Below are 19,332 nucleotides of genomic sequence, written 5' to 3' on the forward strand. Positions count from 1 at the left end.
GTACAACAGAGTTGCTGACAGATCAATAAATGAAATCAATTTAGTCAAGGATGAAGTCTTCAGCAGAGGAATTTCTTTTGAAGAAAACTTTGTATTATACGGTACTTCAAAAAAATATATGAAAGAATGAATTTGCCTACAGGCATACAAAGATCTGCTTTTTAAGTAGGAGAGAGTACACTGGGACTCTGGATCCATTGTGGCTCCTGAACTCATTTATGTACAACTTTTGGGTTCCTCTTCAATAATGGTAGAAAATTCCTGCCATTCTAAGGAAAAGGAAAACGAATATAGAGGTAATCCTTGACTTACGAGCACAATTGAGCCCAAAATTTCTGTTGCTAAGTGAGACATTTATTAAGTTTTGCCCTATTATATGACATTTCTTGCCACAGTTGTTGAGTGAACCTCTGCAGTTGTTAAATTAGTAATGCTGTTGTTAAGTGAATTTGGCTTCCCCATTGACGTTGCTTGTCAGGTGGTCGCAAAAGGTGATCACATAACCCAAGGACACTGCAAGTGTCATAAATACGAATCAGTTGCCAAGCATCTGAATTTTGATCATGTGACCATGCTGCAACGGTCGTAAGTGTGAAAAAAAGGCCATAAATCACTTTTTTCAGTGCCATTGTAACTTTGAACAGTCACTAAACTGTTGTAAGTCAAGGACTACCTGTGCATAACGGTAAGATAAACTATAGTATATCAGAGAGTGAGAAAAGCAGAAGTAGGAAGAGACAGAAAGAAATAATATTCCCACTAAAAACAGGGATTTTTTTAAAAAATGTGGGGTACCCACCCATTATACATTATCATCCCTCCTATTGCAGGCTGGTGTTTCAAACTGGGAAAAGGACCCTGCTCTTGTTTTAAGGCAGAGGTGGGGAAGGATGGACCCTTTATGACTTGTGGATAGCATGGCTGTCTCAGGAATTCTGGGAGTTGAAGTCCACAAGTCATAAAAGGGCCATTGTTTCCCACCCCTGCTTTAGAGGCACTTGCATTTTGACTCTTTGAAACTTAGTTCATTAAATCTAATCTGCCATTTTTGTTCCTTCTAGTATGTGTACAAGGATGCTTGGGAATCAAAGAAGGCTTATGGTTACACTTTGCCTCCAGATTACATCCCAATTGTTGGTGCCAAACATGCCGATTATATTAACAGCGGGGTCTGTATGAGTTTTCTTTTGGTTATTACTTTTGTGGGATTTTTTGAAAAAAAATACACATCTAACACTTTCTTTTTTCGTCCTTTTCAGCTCAAATATAAAGCAATATATGAGAAGCTAAAGGGCCATTATCTGGCGGGGAAACATAAAAAAGACTTCCCGAGTGTGCTCCATTGTCTTGCTTTCCAAAAAATGCGGAGTGCGGTAAGGAGTTATTTGTGGCTTTTCTTGGATGGTAATTCTCCCAGGAATTATAGCAAGGAAGCTGAATACAGGTAGTCCTCGACTTACGACCACAATTGGACTCCAAAATTTCTGTTGTTAAGTGAGACATTTGTTAAGTGAATTTTGTCCCATTTTACGACCTTTCTTGACACAGTTATTAAGTGAATCACTGCAGTTATCAGGGCTGCCTCTGTCCATTTCCTAGGGGGGGTGGAATCCTCAGCTACATAGATTTAGAGAAAAGTACTTTTACTAGGAATGAATCGAAAGCAAAAAATTCCAGGGAAGCTCTGAGGCAAAGCGCGCGAAAATAGCAATTTGAAACAAACTGTACAGCCCAACCCTCTTGTAGCTAGGCAACCAGAGGCTACTGCATACCAGAGCTAGCAGAAATAAGCAAAAACTAGGCCGTAGTTGCAAAGCTGCAATGAAAAATTCTCCACTGATCCCTCCCCCCTTTTCTATGGCAGCAAGCAGAAGGCTAGCTGACATTAAGTTGATAAATTAGCAATCCAGTTCTTAAGCGAATCTGGCTTCCCCATTGACTTTGCTTGTCAGGTGGTCACAAAAGGTGACCACATTTATTTATTTATTTATTTATTTATTTATTTATTTATTTATTTATTTATTTATTTATTAAATTTATATCCCGCCCTTCTCCCCGAAGGGACTCAGGGCGGTGAACAGCCGAGAATTAAAAAACATACAATATAAAAGTTAAAATAATTAAAAATAAATTAAATTAAATGGCCGCCCCAATTTTAAACCCCTAGCTATACAATTAAAAAACTAACCCATAAAACCTATTCAGGCCAGGCTGAATGACTTTGGCCAGGTCATGACAATTGGCCAGGAATGACCTAGTCAGGCCAGGCTGACATGACTTTGGGACACAGCAATGGTCATAAATACGAACAGTTGCCAAACATTTGAATTTTAATGTGACATGATCATGGGGATACTGCCAAGGTTGTAACTGTGAAAACCAGTCATAAGCCACAATTTTCAATAACTTTGAATGGTCACTAAATGAACTGTTGTAAGTTAAGGACTACCTGTAATATAAAGAGAGGAAAACATGTCTGATGATTGGGGATGAGGGTGAGGCCTTGGAAGACAACGAATGTGTGCTGATGTTGGGCTAACCCTGTTGCTCATTTCTTCAGAACAGTTCTGAATCTGACTTTGGTAACAGATTGTTACATGCTGTCTGTTTTTGATGGAGCCCAGAGCCTCTTTATTTTCCTAATAATTTCCACTTCTGTCTTGCTTTCCAGTTGGCCTACAGGAAAAATTATGAAGACACCAAGGCGGACATTCATATTCCAAGTGACATGATCAACCATGTGCTGGCTAAGAAATGTCAGTATATCCTCAGTGACCTTGAATACCGAACCTACCTGCACCAGTGGAACTGTTCCCCCGAAGAGAATGATGTGGTGGTGGCTAGGAAGGCTCAGGAGATTCTGAGTGATGTAAGTAATGGTTTGGTCTCACGGTCCCTGAGAAATGCTTCATTTATTGCCAATTGATAGTCAAGCTTTGTGTCAGTAATACAGAGCTTTTGCTTTATCTGCTAGCATAGAACAGTAGAACCATGAAGTGAACTGCAGGGTATCTTCATGGGCTTCCACTGGATATCCCAAAGGTGCTTTTTCAGGAGGCAACTGGACTTTTTTTGTTTTTCTTGGAAGATGTTTTGCTTCTCATCCAAGAATCTTCTTCAGCTCTGACTGGATGATGGAGAATGGAAGGATTTATATTCCTTGCAGACAGCTGGTCATTTGCATCCTTTTAGAAAGTCTTTGAAACCACCTGGAGGTTTATATGTGTCCTCAGGGTCACCTGAGTGGTGCAAATGGGTGTGGAGCCTTCTTGGAACTGTTGAAAAGACTGTGTGGTGGAGCTGTGCTTTCTGCAGGATGTTTTTTTTTTTTCCTCTGCCCTGTGTTCATTCTGTGCAGAAAAACACACTGCAGAAAGCACAGCTCCACAACACAGCCCTTTCAGCAGTTCCAAGAAGGCCATTTGCACGCCTCAGGTAGTCCTGAGGATACAGACAAACCTCCAAGTGGCCTCAATGACTCCATAAAAGAATGCAAATGACCAGCTGTCTGCAAGAAATATCAATCCTTCCATTCGCCATCATCCAGTCTAAGCTGAAGAAGCTTCTTGGATGAGACAACTTCAAAGAAAAAACAAAGAAAGTCCAGTTGGCTCTTGAAAAAACATCTTTGGGACAACCATGATGACCTGGATGACTAAGGAACGGAAGGCTACCTGAAACTGAAAGTGATAAAAATCCTAAATTGAAATAGCCAAATAGGGAAATGCTGCAGATTGTAATTCAGCAATGTTTTGAGAACTACTATATCTCTGCTTTAAATCCTCCATAACGTAACCAGATATAATGACCAAAAAAATGTTTTTTTTAAAAAAAGTATGAATGATATCAAGAAGAAGCTAAGAAAGACATTCACATGCTCTTATATTCTGATTTGCATTACCTAATGTTTTTGATGTTCCTTTTTTTGTAAAATTTGCCCTGGAATTAAACAGTAAGAGGATTGAAGATATCACTATGATATGCAAGGGATGATAAGAGAAGTTTTATGCTTTATTATTTTCTCTCTAACTATAGGTGCTGTACAAAGATGATTTGACATGGCTGAAGGGAATTGGATGCTACGTGTGGGACACTCCTCAAATCCTGCATGCCAAGAAGTCCTATGACCTTCAGAGTCAAGTAAGAAGAACATGAACTACATTTGGGAGGCATATTTAGGTTTTTTATTTTGATTTTTTTAATTTTTAAACATAAAAACACCATCATTCAATACAATCACAGAGAGTGTGTCAATCGGTTAAAATTCTTTTGTGCAAAATCCCATATCCAAAATTACAAATTATTTAATTTCTCTTATTTAACAACTTTATATATCCCTTTATATTATTATTCTCATTTAACAATTATTTAACAAAGGCTTAATTCCCATAAGAAAACATTTCATATATTTTGTCATTACCTTAATTTCATATTTCATACTTCATCTCCATGTTTTATTGTCTAGCCACTGGTAAAACAAATCCCATATCAAATAATATTGTTTATCTTCCTGTTCTCTAATTTCAAATGTCAATTTACTAATTTCAGCACATTCCATAATTTTCTTAATAACTTCATCATCAGTAGGTATCTTCTCTCCTTTCCAATTTTTAGCAAATACAATTCTAGCCGCTGTCAAAACATTCACAATCAAGTATCTCAGTTCTCTACTATACATTTCTGGTAAAATCCCTAATAAAAATATCTCTGGGGAGGCATATTTAGTTAATCAGTTCAGTCACACACCAGTAAGGCTCAACCATAGATTGACTGAGGAATATTATGTAGCACAGTTAGGAAACTTTCTTTTTTAATGCAGGAAAGCTGCTGTGAATCAGAATGAATCATTTTGCACTCTATTCAGGTGTCTCTAAGGATATAGATAAACTCCCAAGTGGCCTCAAGGACCCACAGAGTGCTAACACCCAGATGAGTGCAAAGAATATAAATCCTTCCATTTCTCACTGTTCAGTTAGAATTGAAGAAGCTTCTTGGAAGAGATGTGAAATGTTTTCAAGGAAACAAAACCCAAGAAAGTCCAGTTGCCTTTTGGAAAAGCACCTTTGGGATGATTTGAATGACCAATCTTTTACTGCCTGATTAATTTCATTTAATGTTTTGTGAGAATCAGGACAACATGATTTGCTTACAGTCATGGCTTGCTATGCTTGAGCATAGCCGAGTTAAGTAAGGCGTCTTTAATTATAGAATTACTTTCCTTTGTGGAAAAAAAAAATACAGGCATAAATAAATGCAAGGATAGTGTCTCACTTTCTGGGAACAAAGCAAACCTTTCTAATTTTTCTAAACCAAAAAGGGCTTTAGTAGAAATATAGCTCTGCAATATTTTTTTTAAAGCTATCAACTGCTGTACATTATAGAGACTCCATAATACATGGACTTCAAGAACATAGGTTGTGCACATGATTACTAAACTCTACTGCTTTTTTTGCCTTGATTTTACAGCTGATATACACAAAACAAGGGAAGGACAATTTACCGAACTATGGTGTGGTTATGGACACTCCAGTTTATGTAACTGCCGTTCAGAGTGGCCACAATGCTAGTGAGGTGAGTCATTCTCCTTCTTTGCTTAGATTTATTCCTTATTTTCTTTTTTCTGTAATTTGTATGAAGAGATTGGATGACTGTAACTCCCTTTTATTGCAGGTGAAATATAAAGAACAATACCATAAAACAAAGGACAAATATACCACAATACTGAAAACAGCAGATCATGATAGGATCCAGAATCTCAAGCACCTCTTCAGTAATGTGAGTATTTTTCTTTTTAATGCTATTCTGGAGTTATGACAGCATACTATAGATGGTATATCAAACAGCATGCATGCTAATGAATATAAAATAGTTCAAGTTCTGCCAAGTCCAGAAACCTCTTGAAATTACTTTTTGTGCGCAGGAAAACAGATTTTGGTTCACTGCTACTCTGGTAGCTTCTTATACCAATATATAACAGCCAAAATCAGAATTTGAGGATTACTTAGTATTGACTTCTCTTCCTGCTTAGTCTGGCTTATCTAGGATGGATCATAGATGGGAGTGGAGATGGTATTCCTTTCATTTCCAACCAACTCAAGAAGATTAAGAGGAGATAAAGTTATATGTGAAGGAATATGTAGTTCTGGGTTACCTCCTGTATAAGATTGATATGGAATTTTATGTTAATTGCTGACAAATTTTGCTTTGTGCCATCATTGGCAAGAATGCTAAAGAAGATCCAAATCTTTGTTCTATACTTCTATACCAGTGATGGCTAACCTTTTTGTGGTCGTGTGCCAAAAGCGTGGGGAGCATGGGGGGGGGTTGCGTGCGTTCGTGCCCACACCCATAATTCAATGTGCCCTGCCCCCCCGTGCATGCGCCTGTGACTCCCCCGGGTGCCCCCTGCTTTTGGCACATGATGGCACTATGGGCCAGGTAGGCTCTTTTTTTGCTTCCTCAGGCTACAGAGGCTTTCTAGGAGCCTGGGGAAGGTGAAAACAGCCTTCCCCACACCCCTGGAGGCCCTCCGGAGGCCGTTATCCGACTTCTGGCCCGTTATCCGACTTCCGGTGGGCCCAGATGGCCCAAAAATCAGCTGGAGCTGAGCTAGGGCAACGCTCGGGTGCCAACAGATATGGCTTCGCGTGCCACCTGTGCTACTGTTTACAAGTATTTCTTGACTTACTACCACAATTGAGCCAAAATTTCTCTTGTTAAGCAAGACTGTCATTAAGTGAGTTTTGCTCCATTTTATGACCTTTCTTGCCACAGTTGTTAAGTGAGTCACTGCAGTTGTTAAATTAGTAACAGGGTTGTTAAGTGGACCTAGCTTCCCCATTGACATTGCTTGTCGGAAGTTCACAAAAGGTGATCACATGACCCTGGGACACTTGGCAACTGTCATAAATACATGCCAGTTGCCAAGTGTTTAAATTTTGATCACGTGACCACGGGAAATGCTGCAACGGTTGTAAGTGTGAAAAATGGTCGTGTCACCTTTTTTAGTGCCATTGTAACTTTAAATGGTCACTAAGTGAATGGTTGTTGTAAATTGGTTTATTCGTGTCAGAAGCATTACAATTAAAATAAGGTATACTATATGACATAAAATTTAAAATATAAATCTGGTTGTAAGTCGAGGACTACCTGTTCTACACTGCAGTTTCATAGATTTTGTCTCAAATATATATATAACTGTTTCTCCTTTCTTCAGAATGTATACAAGAAACTGTGGGAGAAAATCAAGTCCATCACTTATAAATTGCCTCCTGATGCTGTGCCTTTTGTTCGTGCTAAACAGCTGAAATATAATGCCAGTATTGTAAGTATGCGTAACAATGCATTTATAAATCTGCTTTAGAAATAAGGCATGGTTCCTTATTTTTCTTTTCTTTGCCACTAGGTGAAATATCGGGAAGAGTATGATAAATTTAAAGCACTCTACACTATACCTAGAGGTGTCCAGGATGATCCCAACACTGCAAGATGCTTAAGAGTTGGCAAGCTGAACATTGATGTAAGATATTTTTAAAAAACTATATTATTAAACATTTCCTACTTCTCCAAGTGGCGAGGAGTCAAGCACAAAAATTACAAGCCTTGATTCTTTTGGATTTACAGAGAGACTTACATTGCCAAGATATTTTAGGCCAGCCAAGGCTTATATGTATATTATATTGCTGTAGTTATATTAGATATTCAGTGATTCCTAGTCACTTTATTTTTGTAAAACTATTTTAGCATAATTAGAGCACCATTACATTCCCAAATAAATCAATAAGCATTTGCTCACATTTATTCTAATCATAGTATTCAACTCCTTAGAAAATTATCTCAGATTAATATTTAGCTGAGAAGCTTGTTAATGTACTATTAACTAAATTTTCTGTCTGAATTTCCTAGCGTTTATACAGAGATGTCTATGAAAAGAACAAGGCTAAAATCCATATTGCCCCAGACATGGTGGGCATTGTGACAGCTAAGAAAACACAGAAGAAAATCAGTGAAGTTGATTATCGTATCCATCTCCATCAGTGGGCTAGTATTCCAGATCCTCATGCCAATATTCTTGCCCGAAAAGTCAATAATCAACTTAGTGATGTAAGTCAATTATATTATAACTCCTTCTTAGAAATCTACTAAACGAACGTTACACAAGGCAGAAAAAGTATGAGTGGTGGCATGTATTTCATTTTATACATTGTAAGCTATACGAAATTAAAATTAAATTTTGCAACTTAATTCAAGCAAGATGAAAGTATGATACTGATATATAACCATCATATGTTGGTTTAGATTATAAAACATCCATAAACATCCTTCGGTGGTCCTTCAGATCCACTTCAAGGTGCTGGTACTTACCTATAAAGCCCTACATGGCATGGGCCCGGGGTACTTGCAGGATCACCTCCTACCGGCCTCCCATCGCCCAGTGCGTTCACATAGGGCTGCCCTACTCCGGGTGCCATTGGCCAGACAGTGTCGGCTGGTGGTGCCCAGGATGAGGGCGTTCTCTTTGGCCTCACTGACCCTCTGGAATGAATTACCCACTGAGCTCCAGACGGCCCCCGACCTCCGCTCTTTCCGCAGTGACCTGAAGACATGGCTTTTCAGCAAATCTCCTGATCTGCTGGGAGTTTTTAGTTTTAACTGTTGGGAATTTTAATTGGATTATTTTAGCATTAATTTATTGTTTTGTCTTTTTATTGTTGTGAGCCGCCCTGAGTCCTTCGGGAGAAGGGCGGCATATAAATATGAATAAAATAAATAAAAATAAATAAAATAAATAAACATCTATAAACCTAGGCATCAAAAATAGACTCCTTATTATCAGTTTTTGTTTTGAAGTGATATAGGAATTGTATAGCACATACCTTTACAAGGACAATGTAAGATTTTATATAAAGGACCATTTATTATTTTGCTAGATTTAAAGACCACCTAATCCCAGAACAACTCTGGGTCACTTACATTTTACAAAACTTAAAACAATAAGAACAATAAATTATGTATACCTGGACAAACTATGCACATCACAAAAAATTACAACCAACATCATTTTCTGATTTGCAATGGAACATTTTAGGATCTTATTTTATAGCAAATACTTATCAATACGAAACTTCCATAAAAATAATTTACCCTAAATTTTTAATATAACATCCATGCTATTAAAATACAATTGTGGGCTCTTTCTCATTGCATCTCCATGCCTGCCTTTTGCTCCATCTCAGCAATGAAGCTATTTGTATTGCTGCCATTACACATCTTGTTTTGAGGGCAGGGACTGGTGGGTTCCTGACCTTCCTACCTTCTTCTGTCAGAGTCACACATCAGCAGAAAAACCAAAGATCAGCTGCTGTTGGTCATTTTGGGGTGATACGTCAATGGACCTTATAAATATTACTCTCAGAACAAAATAAAAAACTGGTTAAGAGGCAATCAAAGAGGTCAACGAAAAAAGAAAAACAAAGATGTGGCAAAACAACCTCTAGAGTGGGTAGGGGTGTCAAACTCACGGCCCATGGACCAGATGTGTCATGCACTGGCCATGCCCACCCTGGTTTAGCGAAGGGGGGGAAATTGTGATATGTCACGTGACAACGTGACGATGAGGGTTTGACACCCCATTTCTAGAATATTCAATCAAAAAATTGAGGTCTACTTTGAGAGAGAAAGAAATTCATGAGATTAAAAAAAAAGCCAAAGGGGAATAAAATTACAAATGTAGAACCTTATCAGCCATCTTCTTCTCATGTCAATGAAACTGACTACCATCAGAAAACTAAAGGCCTAAGAGCAGCAGACACGGAGATTCCTTGGAAGGAGTTGAGTTTAAAAGCTCCACTTTTTGGAGCTTCCTGCTTTTACTAATTAAATTTTCTTCAGATGGCAGAGGCTGATAAAAAGAAGGCTCAATTGAATTATATTCTGCTTGTCTTTCAAAACTTTTTAGACCAGATCTGATAAGCATGGATATTAGAAAGACATGAAATTAACATTCAAATTAGTCTTGTCAGTGGTATTCCTTCCAGGCCCGGAATTAAATTAATAGGTCATTTTACATGAAATAGAGCTGAACCCAAGTTGGGAAGTTAACTTTAGTTGACAGATAAAGCATTCTTGAGATTGCATGGAATGAATCCTCACTCTTTCTCTCGGTTTCTCTTTTAATTTTAATATCTCAGTTTGTATACAAAGACGATCTCAACTGGCTCAAAGGCATTGGCTGTTTTGTTTGGGACACTCCTGAAATTCTTCATGCTAAACATGCCTATGACCTTCGCAATCTCGTAAGTATGGTTGGCAATTTCTGATCGCTTGAAACTTCTACCAACCCAAACATTTTCAAATGCAAAAAAATATCTTTCTAACTAACAGGAAGGAGCCCAGCACATGAGCCATCTTTCCAAGATGGTTTTAGTCTTGCCAAAGCTATCGTTGCTTGCAATTTTCCACTGCCTCCTTTCTTCATGGAAAAGAGGCTCCAAGCCAGATAAAACTTGATGTGTTTTAAGAATGCTACTTTCACAAAAACTATTAAATGGATAAATTAAATTTGAAAAATAGAGTGACAAAAAAGGAAGATGTTATCTATGTATTTTTCCCCTCTCACAGCTCAAATACAAGGCGGAGGCAGAGAAAATGAAGAGCAAATATTCTGTAGTCACACACACACCTCTCTATGTTCAAAATGTCCTCAGTGGCAAGAATCTGAGTGAAGTGAGTATTTGCATTTCTGTTCCCATCAGCTTCTCCCCCTTTCCTTTAATCATCATGGCTTGGATTTTTGCTAACACGCTTAGCATGGCTTACTAGTACTACGTCCACCAGCCAATCAGCAGCAATTGAAGAAACAGTTCAAATCTGCAGGTGGAAATAGTTCAGGAATGGGTCATCTTTCCATTTCAGTCTTAAAACCAGAAATTGCTTTCAGACTGATCTAGTTCCATTTCTTTGCAATTTTATCAACCAAATAGAGCATGTTCACAAATACTGCAGAAATTGAATGGGGATTGATTTCCCCCCAATGCAAGTCATTGCACAGCTTCAGCTTTGTAGTTTTTTTAAACTACAGCCACAGAAGAATTTTTTCCCCCTATTCCTGCTTTTACATCTAAGTCACACATTAGATGCACAGGAACATTTTATTTTTCAGTTCATTTAGCCCTGATTGAACAGATATCTATATCATAAAATAAAAGAGTTCTTGTTTTTACTCTATGTTTTAGGTTGGTTACTACATTTATTGCTGTTACATATGAAGTTCTGGTGTGGTTTTATTTGTTACCATGGATGTTTTAATTTGTTCTGCGATGTTCTATGTAAGCTACCAAAAGCTTTTTAGATTGCCGCAAGTTAGAAATTTTATAAATAAATCAATAGGACTGGGATTTTTTCTCTTTATTCTTCAGCAAGTGCTTGAATAGTCCATATCTGATGACTTTCCAGCAAAGTAATGTTGTGTCATCAATATTTATTCAATCACCGTAACTGCATGCAGCAGGGGTAGGATTCTACCAGTTCGAATTGGTTCTCCTGAACCAGTGGTTCCCACTTCCTGCTGAGAGCGAACCGGTTCTCTGTTGCTGTGAAAGTGAGCTGCCCCCCCACCCCCACCCCTGGGTTATACTGACCTTTATTTCTGCTTCTGAAGCCCAGCTGATCAGGGGCGGCAGATTGAATTGGCCCTCCTTAGCTGTTTTCCTTGCTCCTTTCCTTGTTTTCAATGCGGAAGTTCAATTTTATGGAAACTGCGCACGTGCACACTCAGCGAATTGGTTGTTCAACCATAGGATCCCACCCCTGACATGCAGTGATTCTAGTTATAATTCTTAACAAAACTATAGCAAAGTAAAGATACTTCCTTTCCATCATCTTTTTTTCACACTACTTCCTAATTACTATATTTCTGCACCATCTACACCACTGTAGATCAGATGCAAGAAGGAAGGAAGGAAGGGAAGGAGGGAAGGAGGGAGGGAGGGAAGGAGGGAGGGGTAGATTCTTTTTTTCAGAGCCCCTCTCCAGCGTTAGGATTTTCCTTTGAAACTCTACTTTTGCTCTTTCTAGATCTGATTGATATCTAACTAGCATTTAAAAACTAAAACAATGAGGAAGCTTTTACTAATATTCAACATAGCTTATTTTGTTTTGTCAATTTTTAGGCTGTTTACCGCCATAACTACGTGCATCATATCAAAGGGAAATATACACCAACAAATAAGACAGTGGATCTGGAGCGGGCAAATCGGGCTTACAAGATACAGAGCGAAGTAAGTTCTTGGATGTTGGCTCTTGATGACAATTTTTTAAAAAAAGGGAGGAAAGGGGTTTGATGAAATTTGAGGTCATGAAGCTGCAGAAGAATAGCAGCAATAATAATATACAAATAATACAGTATCAAATATAAAACAATAAGAAGGAGATGTTCAAGACAGGCAGGGTTGTAGTGAGCCATACAAGCACCCAGCTGGTTGGTCGGGGGTGTCTTCTCATTCCTGCAAAAGCTTTTCATATATGGTATAAAACTTTAAAGTGTGTTGATATCTCTCTTCATTAGTGGTGCAATTTTGGCTACCTTTTTGGGAAGTGAGATTGCTAATAAAAAGTGCACTCTCCAAACTCATGATGATAATTTGTGGAAATGTTTTGTTTTCTTGCAATAAAACAGAACGGGGTTTGCTACTTTCTCTCTCAGAATGCTGTTCCTATTCTAAGTTACAGACATGAGATTTTCGGGGTGGGGATGTCTGTCTATCTAATATTAACCAGATCTATCCCTAATCCTTGAAGGATGCGGTGGTTCAGTGGCTAAGACGCTGAGCTTGTTGATGGAAAGGTCGGCAGTTTAGCGATTTGAATCCCTAGTGCCGCGTTAACGGGGTTAGCTCCTGTTACTTGTCCCAGCTTATGCCAATGTAGCAGTTCGAAAACACATAAAAAATACAAGTAGAAAAATAGGGACCATCTTTGGTGGGAAGGTAACAGCGTTCCGTGTGCCTTTGGCGTTTAGTCATGCCGGCCACATGACCACAGAGATGTCTTCGGACAGCACTGGCTCTTCCGCTTTGAAACGGAGATGAGCACTGCCCCCTAGAGTCGGGAACGACTACCATATATGTGTGAGGGGAACCTTTACCTTTATCCCTAATCCTTAGGTTTCTGAAGTTCAACCAAGGCCAGCAGGGTGCAGAGTTCAGCACACTCACCTTTTTCTGACCATAATCCTAAATTTAGCAGACTGTGGAATCATAGAGTAGAAAGGGGGCTAATTAGGCCATCTAATCCAGCCCTTTCTTAGTGGAAAATCTAAATTCAACTGTATCCCTATCAGATTTGCGTGCCTCTGCTTGAACATATCCTATCAAGAGGAGATCACCACTTCCCTTGTTGAAATGTTATTACCATTGAGTACTGCAATTAAAAGTAGCTAGGATTGCATTTCTTGATGTATATTTTCAATCTACCAAATTGAGGCTGTGAAGAAGTTCTGGGAAAAAAAATGAGTGTGGGTGGAGCCTGGTATGACTTCTGCTTGTACAGTGCTAGAGCATACCCAAAGTTGACTCTACAAGTTTGAAGTTTACCAACTATTGCTTTAAAGGGTTTTGCATATTATTATACATTTCAATTTTTATTCATTTATTCATTTGTTTTTGGCAGCCTCTCTACCGGAATGCTGGCTTGCATGCCCTTCCCACTGGATACAAACTCCCACCAGATACCCCTGGTTTCAAGCATGCTAAACATGCCTACTATATTGGCAGTGATGTAAGTAACTGTTTAATTAATTTTTAGTTCCAGATAGAGAGAGACAAAAAGAGAGAAATACTGTCAGAGTAATATTAAACAAGACATATACCAGTAGCACCCAAAAAATTCCATAATGCAATCCTTATGCTTATTCATGCTTAAGAGTACAGAAATAGTTTTTAGACATGAGTTAGCATGAGATAGCATGCAAAACAATATGCAACAGATATCTTATTGCTAACAGCCACATACCTCTAGCCTTTTGTTAGCTATAGAAAATTTGTGTTATATTGGAAAAATCCTCTCATTTATGCAAGAGATTTTCTGCTCATGTGAGAACCTCTCTATAGCAAAGCTACTGTATCACTATAAGATTTGTATGACTTTATATTTAGGATAAGATGAAAAACTTTATCTTACTGCAAAATACATGAAAAAAAAATCACAATTGTTTTAAAAATCTCTCATATAATTTTCTTTCTGCTCTAAATGTACATATATTTCTAAAATGTAATTCCAAGCATCTTTCTTTATTGATTTCTTCTTTCAATTGAGTCAGATAATTGTAAAAGAAACAAATAAAAACAAAAATAATAAAATCAGAGGTTTCATTAAAATATTCAAATAGATTAAGGGAGGTATTGAGATAGACAAACATTGCATAACTGCAATATGGGGTCTTTTAATTATATGTTTACATGAAATATTGGTTTCATTATATATAATACTTAATTCATTTGGTTTTTGGGTTCTGCTGCAATGGTTTTTATTTATTAAAGGCACCTGAATCTGAAGTCTATGTATGAATTTGTTTTTCAGATAAAATATAAAGAAATTTTTGAACACATCAAGGGCACTGGTTACAATTTTGGGCCCAAAGCTGTTCCATTTGTACATACAAGGAAAGTCAATAAAATCCTTAATGAGGTAAATAATTAATTCATTTCATAAAACCAACATTGCTATATTACAGTACTTGGTTTTATAAAACTATTTGTGATCACTGTTAGAATCTTACGTAGGAATCTTACATTAAAAAATGGTGCACTTTTCTATAATGTTTATGAACTCATTTTAGATAAAGCGGATAAATGTGACTGCTAGAAATATTAATGGTTTTAAATTGTGTATTCTAATCAATAATTTTGAAAAGCTCACAGTTATAATATTTTGCAACGAAGAACTGTATTTGTGCATAAAACCTGCATGGCTACAAAATAGTAAGAAGGTTAATGCTTTGCTTCTTTTCTCCATCAGCATTAAAACATTGACTGAGGTAGTAAATGTTTTAGGTTTACCTGAATGGTTGGGAATCAGAGGTGGGTTTCAGCAGGTTCTGACCAGTTCTGGAGAACCGGTAGTAGAAATTTTGAGTAGTTTGGAGAATCGGTAGAAAATTCTGACTGGCCCTGCCCCCATCTATTCTCTGCCTCCCTATCCCAGCTGATTGGGAAGAAATGGGGATTTTGCAGTAACCTTGCCCTGGACTGGGGACGGAATGGAGATTTTACAGTATCCTTCCCCTGGAGTGGAGTGGGAATGGAGATTTTACAGTATCCTTTCCCTGTCACGCCCACGAAGCCATGCCACACCCACCAAGCCACACCCACAGAACCGGTAGTAAAAAATTTTGAAACCCACCACGGTTGGGAATGTATTATAGATTTTTGGGGGAGGAGGGGCACGATGGAGAGTGTGTCCATTCACAAACTGGCTGTATGGAGATCATGTCCAGTCACAAAATTTCCATCTCATAGAAAGGTAACCTGACGAAAATAACAGTCAAGACAACTTTTTGATCATTTACATATGTAGCAGAAATGGAATCTGAGCGTTAAAATAGGACGGTAATTTTTTAAAAAATGAAAGAAAATAATAAATTACCGGTACACCTGAAAAGGCCAGAGTACTCCAAGTAAGAAAGTACAAAATAGGAATGATAAACTGCTTTCTCTCAAACTGTTGCTTGCTGTAAAGCAACTGTTTTGAGCATGGAGCTCCATGTGTATTCTATTATTTTTAATACAGATACTCCTCGACTTACAACCACAACTGAGCCCCAAATTTCTGTATGGAACATTTGTTAAGTGAATTTTGCTCCATTATATGACCTTTCTTGCCACAGTTGTCAAGTGAATCACTGCAGTTGTTAAGTTAATAACATGGTTGTTAAGTGAATCTTGCTTCCCCATTGATTTTGCTTGTAGGAAGATCTCAGAAGTTGATTATATGACTCCAGGACATTGCAACTGTGATAAATATGAGCCAGTTGTTAAGCATCCAAATGTAAATCACGTGACCATGGGAATGCTGCAACAGTTGTAACTGTGAAAAAAGGTCATAAGTTACTTTTTTCAGTGCCGTTGTAACTTTGGACAGTCACTAAATGAACTGTTGTAAGTCAAGGACTACCTGTGCTAATTTAAGTGGCATAACTAACTCATGTGTTTACTATTTAGCATTCATGGGTTGGTTCTATCTATTCAAAGGACCGGAATAAGTGTTTTTTAAGGAAATACTGGGCAAAATAGATTAAGGTTTAATTTTAATTTTTTGTTTAATCCTTTTTCTTTTCTTACAGAGAATGTATCGGGAGGTGTATCACAAAAATAAAGATAAAATTCATACTACACCTGATACTCCACACAATCGCCAAGTGAAAATAAACCAAGAAGCTTTCAGTGATGTAGGCATATTTTATTTTTATATTAGATGCACAATTTGTGTTGTGTTTGATTTTGCTGGGAGGGGACAAACTTCTTCTTCTCCTCTCTTTATTTTAGCTTATCTACAAGACTGATTTCTTCAAGATGCAAGGACATTTGATTTCCTTACCATTTACTCCACAAACTGTACACAACCGCTATGTCGGAGAAATTACAAGTGATGTAAGCAGGACTTGTTTTCAATCTTTAGAATAAATTTCTGTGAATACATATAGATGGGTTGCAACAAATATTGAGGCCTATGGTAATATCAAAATATTTTTTTTGTATTAATGGTTTTCTTCCCTAAAAAGAATTTATCAAAACGCATTACACCCAATAAATGGAACATATATATGCTTCTGGGTGCAATTCAAGGTACTAGTTGTCACTTTTAAAACCCTACATGGCATGGAACCAGGTTATCTAAAGAACCATCTTTTCCCGGTTACATCTACCTGACCCAGCAGAGCGAGGAGGCGGGGAATATTGTGGGTTCCCTCTTCTAAGAAGGTACATCTAGTGGAATCTAGAAGAAGGGCCATCTCTGTGGTGGCTCTCTCCTCTTGGAACATCATCCCTGCAGAGATTAGATTGGTCTCCACTTTGACACTCGTTTGAAAGGCCCTGAAGACCTGATTTTGCCAACGGGCCTGGGGAACTCAGAGTGGGATGAAGCCCATCAAGTGGCTTGTTTGTTTGATTGTTGTTGCCAGCGGGCCTGGGGGAGGGTATTGTTTTTATTGTTTATTGAGTTTTTTTTATTGTTGTAAGCAGGGGTGAAATCTACTGACCGGGTCAGAAGTGCATGCGCCAGGAAGTAACGACGACCAGGCGGGTGGGTGGAGCCTTGTGCTGCCATCGCTACTGGTTCATCTGAACCGGTAGCATTTCACCCCTGGTTGTAAGCCACCCAGAGTTACTGAGAATGAGTGGGTGACCATAAAATTTTTCTTAAATAAATAAATAAATATGGAGCAGGGTTAGTTTATTATATCAACTGCAGCTGTTTTGGATACTCCTGTGGAAACCTGTGGATTTCAAGATTTTGGATTACAATGCTCATCAGTCTTGGCTATGCTGGCTGGGGTTGTTCAGAATGGAATCAAGCAACATGTGGAAAATTATAGTTTTCCCATCCCTGCATTAGACAAATATTCCAATAGAATGGCTTTGTGATTTCCCAGCATTCCAGACCAGTTCAGATTATTGATTTATGCAAAATATACATAAATTCTGATGTGGAAGAGCTATATATTCAACCAATGTCTCTATTTGACAGATTAAATACAAAAGTGATCTACAATGGCTCAAAGGTATCGGCTGCTTCCTGTATGATACTCCAGATATGGTCCGTTCGCGGCATTTACGCAAACTCTGGGTATGTCATTTCCCCCCCACAACCATCAATGCTAGATGTATTTATTTTCTGATCCTTAGTTAAAAGATAAAACTCACTATAAAGCAAGATTTAATATTTTTAAAGTGGCATATAAGATCAATCAATTAATTAATCAAGCATATATGCCACTTTAACCTCCATAATAAATGGCTTATGAATAAACCCATAATATAAATATATTTAAAACATAGCCTGACTAGGTAGCTCAGTGGCTAAGACACTGAGCTTGTCAATCAGAATGTTCGGCAGTTCGGCGGTTCAAATCCCTAGTATTGGTCTCCTACGTAAGCAGGGGGTTGGACTAGATGACTCCAAGGTCCCTTCCAACTCTGTTACTGTTATTAAAAGACAACATGAATCTGTATTACACTAATGCTGAGACTGACATTCCATTGAAGCTAGGGAGTCTTCCTATCTTAGCTTTCTTTTAATCTTCACTTTCTTACTTAATTTTGTGGGGCTAATGTTTTAAATCTATTTTTCTTTCCAGTCTCATTATGTGTACACTGATGCTGCAAAGAAAATGCAAGACAAATACTCTGTGGTTCTGGATACCCCTGTTTATAGAAAAGACCAGGAGCTAAAGACCCACCTTAGTGAGGTGAGTTCAATGTATTTATTTATTTATCTATCAAATTTGTTTGCTGCCCATCTCACCAGACACAACTGTAGGCAATTTAGTTTTAGTTTTCCCACAATGAAAAGCCCTTTAAATTCAAGAGGAAAGCTGACGCCTAACACATACCGTGTTTCTCTGAAAATAAGACCCTGTCTTATATTTTTTTGGAACCCTGAAATAAGCGCTTGGCCTTATTGCCATGTGCTCAAAAGCCCAATTGGGCTTATTATCGGAGGATGTCTTATTTTGGGGGAAACAGGGTAGTTGCTTTCTAAGGAACCGACAGAAGAAGGTTGGACATTCACTGTGGCAGACAACTGCCAATAAAAAATACAGTCAAGAGATATAATTCTATTGATACCAGTAACAAATGTGAAATAGAATTGATGGTGGGACTACTTGGTAACTTTGCAAAGTGAAGAAAATTCTACACCTTTTTTGGGTAGATATACTGTATGTCACGGATGTCAAACTTGATCGCATCATGTGACCTCACGTGATGTATTGCGACTTTTTTTTTTTGCCATTGTGGAGATGAGGTGGGTGTGGCTTGCACATGACACATCTGGCCTGCAGGCCACCAGTTTGACATCCCTGATGTAAGGGGGATCTGATGCAATCTGGCTTTTAGCATAACAAACCGCATACATTGTAGTTTAGATTGGGAAGAAGTGCCAACAAACCTGAATACTTTTCATAGCAGGGGAGAATAGAAGACTAGGGGAATAAGAACAAGAGCAGAAACAAACCCATCAGATTAACTGTTGGTTCTACAAGGAATCTATGAGTAGGGCAACTGCAGGGGGAAAAAAAACCACCAGCTTACTGAAGGGACAATAATCAAGGGT

The 19,332-nt window shown here is 38.1% G+C and overlaps 1 protein-coding gene across 21 annotated transcripts in view; it reads left to right on the forward strand.

Moving 5' to 3' along the window:
- The window catches only part of NEB (nebulin), a 210,280-nt gene that overhangs the window by 134,448 nt on the left and 56,500 nt on the right, over positions 1 to 19,332 (forward strand). For all 21 annotated transcript variants that reach the window (XM_070944263.1, XM_070942819.1, XM_070943071.1 and 18 more), the window contains exons 128-145: positions 1,062 to 1,169; positions 1,260 to 1,373; positions 2,672 to 2,869; positions 4,036 to 4,140; positions 5,467 to 5,571; positions 5,671 to 5,775; positions 7,217 to 7,324; positions 7,406 to 7,519; positions 7,906 to 8,103; positions 10,191 to 10,295; positions 10,621 to 10,725; positions 12,171 to 12,278; positions 13,669 to 13,776; positions 14,578 to 14,685; positions 16,340 to 16,444; positions 16,542 to 16,646; positions 17,746 to 17,844; positions 18,356 to 18,466. In XM_070944263.1, coding sequence (XP_070800364.1) covers positions 1,062 to 1,169; positions 1,260 to 1,373; positions 2,672 to 2,869; positions 4,036 to 4,140; positions 5,467 to 5,571; positions 5,671 to 5,775; positions 7,217 to 7,324; positions 7,406 to 7,519; positions 7,906 to 8,103; positions 10,191 to 10,295; positions 10,621 to 10,725; positions 12,171 to 12,278; positions 13,669 to 13,776; positions 14,578 to 14,685; positions 16,340 to 16,444; positions 16,542 to 16,646; positions 17,746 to 17,844; positions 18,356 to 18,466 — 2,109 coding nt within the window. The remainder of the gene's footprint in view (positions 1 to 1,061; positions 1,170 to 1,259; positions 1,374 to 2,671; positions 2,870 to 4,035; positions 4,141 to 5,466; positions 5,572 to 5,670; positions 5,776 to 7,216; positions 7,325 to 7,405; positions 7,520 to 7,905; positions 8,104 to 10,190; positions 10,296 to 10,620; positions 10,726 to 12,170; positions 12,279 to 13,668; positions 13,777 to 14,577; positions 14,686 to 16,339; positions 16,445 to 16,541; positions 16,647 to 17,745; positions 17,845 to 18,355; positions 18,467 to 19,332) is intronic.

The sequence above is a fragment of the Pituophis catenifer genome, unplaced genomic scaffold (genome assembly GCF_029215685.1).
Source record: "Pituophis catenifer annectens isolate HBS135680 unplaced genomic scaffold, rPitCat1.0.hap2 SCAF_1, whole genome shotgun sequence".
In the NCBI taxonomy this organism is placed as follows: domain Eukaryota; kingdom Metazoa; phylum Chordata; class Lepidosauria; order Squamata; family Colubridae; genus Pituophis; species Pituophis catenifer.